The sequence below is a fragment of the Galeopterus variegatus genome, unplaced genomic scaffold, assembly GCF_000696425.1.
Source record: "Galeopterus variegatus unplaced genomic scaffold, G_variegatus-3.0.2 Scaffold12452, whole genome shotgun sequence".
Lineage (NCBI taxonomy): Eukaryota > Metazoa > Chordata > Mammalia > Dermoptera > Cynocephalidae > Galeopterus > Galeopterus variegatus.
In genome coordinates this window covers 16,671-19,862 of record NW_007738563.1, presented here as the reverse complement: position 1 = coordinate 19,862, position 3,192 = coordinate 16,671, and the positions used below count along the sequence as shown (strand labels likewise).

The 3,192-nt window shown below is 43.8% G+C and overlaps 1 protein-coding gene across 1 annotated transcript in view; it reads right to left on the bottom strand.

Annotated features, from left to right (window-relative positions):
* Nucleotides 1–3,192, bottom strand: part of LOC103581149 (beta-galactosidase-1-like protein 3) — a gene marked incomplete at its 5' end in the record, with an annotated part of 33,161 nt that overhangs the window by 13,504 nt on the left and 16,465 nt on the right. The window contains one exon of the mRNA XM_008563051.1: nt 2,014–2,098. Within this exon, the coding sequence (XP_008561273.1) occupies nt 2,014–2,098 (85 nt within the window). The remainder of the gene's footprint in view (nt 1–2,013; nt 2,099–3,192) is intronic.

Here is a 3,192-nt window from a genome sequence, read left to right as displayed (position 1 = left end):
TGTATGTGGGATCCGAACCCTCGGGCGGGAGCGCCTCCGCGCTTCCCAAGCGGCACACTATAGCAGTGCGCCACCGGGCCGGCCCTAGGGTAAGAATTCTAATGGACTTAAATACCTCATTTTCATTAAATTTTTTGAGACCACACAAATAATTAGTATACCCTCTTTACCACCTTCTAGAGTAATGTCTCCGGGGACCCTGATTTAGAACCACTGCAGTAGTCTTGCAAGTGGCTCTTCTCCGTCATTAACCTCGGGAACTTCCATTTTGCCATCACGCTTTAACAGGCAATCATCTCTCCACTGGCCACCACAGGAAGCACAAAGGCTTGATGTCAGTGGGAAGTTCCATCCTGCTAATTTAGATTGCAACCCTCGGTGTTGCTCCCGCGCCTCGCTCAGCCAGTGAGCGGGAACTGGTCTGTATGTGGGATCCAAACCCTCAGGCGGGAGCGCCTCCGCGCTTCCCAAGCAGCGCACTATCCAGTGCGCCACCGGGCCGGCCCTAGGGTAAGAATTCTAATGGACTTAAATACCTCATTTTCATTAAATTTTTTGAGACCACACAAATAATTAGTATACCCTCTTTACCACCTTCTAGAGTAATGTCTCCGGGGACCCTGATTTAGAACCACTGCAGTAGTCTTGCAAGTGGCTCTTCTCCGTCATTAACCTCGGGAACTTCCATTTTGCCATCATGCTTTAACAGGTAGTCATCTCTCCGCTGGCCACCACAGGAAGCACAAAGGCTTGATGTCAGTGGGAAGTTCCATCCTAGCTGTGCCCTTTGTATTTGCATGACCTCAGGCAGCCTATTTTCTCTCTCCAAGCCTCTGCTTCCTTATCTGTTAAACGAAGGTATTAATTCCTACATCATGGGATTGCTGAGACAACTAACTGATGAGATGATGTAAGAAACGTGGCATAGTGCCTGACCTACAAGCGCTGTTAAACGAAGGTATTAATTCCTACATCATGGGATTGCTGAGACAACTAACTGATGAGATAATGTAAGAAACATGGCATAGTGCCTGACATACAAGCAATTAATTCCTACATCATGGGATTGCTGAGACAACTAACTGATGAGATGATGTAAGAAACGTGGCATAGTGCCTGACCTACAAGCGATCAGAAAACTGTTGTTTGGTGGTGGTGGTGGTTATGGTATTGTTGTTGGCATTACTGGTGGTAGTGGCAGTGGTGTTTTCTTTGGGGGGGGGTTCTGGTTTTTGGCCCAAAGCAGTCTTTTCTCAGTCGCCAAGTATTTGTCAATGGTTTTCTTCACTTCAGGTACAAGTGAGCTTGTTTTCATAATAGCTATAGCAACATATCTTTAGCAGCAACATACTTTTATTAATTAAACAATAACTGCCAGGCAGCATTTACTCCTTATAACCACCCTGTAAGGTTGGTTTCATGATAATCTCCACTTTTGAATGAGGACACTGAGACTAGGAAGTGCGGGAAGCTGGCCTCAGGTCACACGGCTAGTGTGGCAGAGCTGGACTGAAACCCTTGCCTTCTTGGCTCCAAGATTCATGCTCTCAGCCATCCCTGCATGTTTTCTCCTGATAATTACTACCATGGAGTGACAACCTCCAGAAAAGGCCTGACAATTAAGACTTTAAGCAAATGCACCAGCCTCTTCAGAGATGTCACCTTTCAGAGAACCTTCCATGACCACCTTATCTTACCTGTGCAGGTCTGTTCCCTGTCTTTTCTCTCATATACCCTATTTGTTTCCTTCAAAGTACCTGCCAAATGTGGAACTGTATGTTAGTTGTTTTACTTTTTAACAATCTGTCAACTCCACTAAATTATAAACTTGCTGGAAATAGAAACCATGCAATTTTGATTCAGTAGTGCATCCTTGGGGCCTAACGCTTGTACATAACAGGAGTTGAATGAATATTTGTGGCTGAATCAGTGAGGTAATTAGCAGAGAACTGTGAGAATGATCCAGGACCCAGGGCCATGTCCACCTGGAGACAAACACGGCAAAGCACTCACCTCTCACACTTTTAGTGTGGTGTGCATTTCCCCAGGTGTCGAACCAACCGACCCAGTATTCCATTACCAAAATGGGCTTATTCTCCTAGAAACAAACCAAATCAAATACTAAGTCTGACAAAAAAACAAAAAAGAAATATCAGAAAAACTGAATCAACAGATGAGAACATGAGGAATCGTGCTTTTCACCTTTTTCCCAACTCAGAGACTTCCCTTTTTGATCTAAAATTCCTTATTTTCCTACCCTGCCCCCCACCCACCCCTTACACCTTCACCATCATCGACAGCTTTGGTTCCTGCACTCCGTCTAAACAACCACTGCCTCTAGAGTCTTCCTAGCTTTACATGCCTTCCTGTGATCCCTGGAAAGCACCACCAATAATCTCAACCAAGGCTGGCACTGAAAGCATCGGTTCTGGACACACAAAGACCTTATGTAGAAACTGAGGCTGAGTGATCATGCTGCTAGTAAGGACAGAGCCATAGCTCAAATCCAGGTCTGAGCCAGCTATTTAGCCACTGAGTTATACTGTCTGATAAATACTTTGTTCATTGTCTCTATTCCTTTATTTAATTTTCTTCTAGCTCATCTGCGTTGAAGAATTCACTCTCATTGTGTCTCTATTTAGCTCTTCTTTATTTCTAACAGTTTTTATTTTGCACTTTTTGTTACTAAACAATTTGGTTTATAAAAATTCATAAATGTCATCACATCTTTATAGGTTATATTTTTTATTTAAATATAATAATTATTATCACATTAATATGCCCAATCGTTATTGAACTTTTACTGTGTGCGTGGCACCGATTGGAGTACTTTATTGAATCGTTCTGGGTAGCAGCCCCATAAAGTAGATACTATCAGTCCCCATTCTACAAATGAAGAAATTGAGGTTAGGTAATCTGTCCAAGTTCACTCACCTAGGACGTGCTAGAGCTGGGAATTGAGCTGTGCCAGCCTAGCTCCAGAATCCATACTCTTTTTTTTTTTTTTTTCCTTTTCGTCTTTTTTCATGTCCGGCAACAGACTGAATTGAGCTGTGCCAGCCTAGCTCCAGAATCCATACTCTTTTTTTTTTTTTTTTCCTTTTCATCTTTTTTCATGTCCGGCAACAGACTGCAAACCTCAGTGTCGCGCCCGTACCGGACCGGGACCGGCAACGGGATCGCAACCCTCGG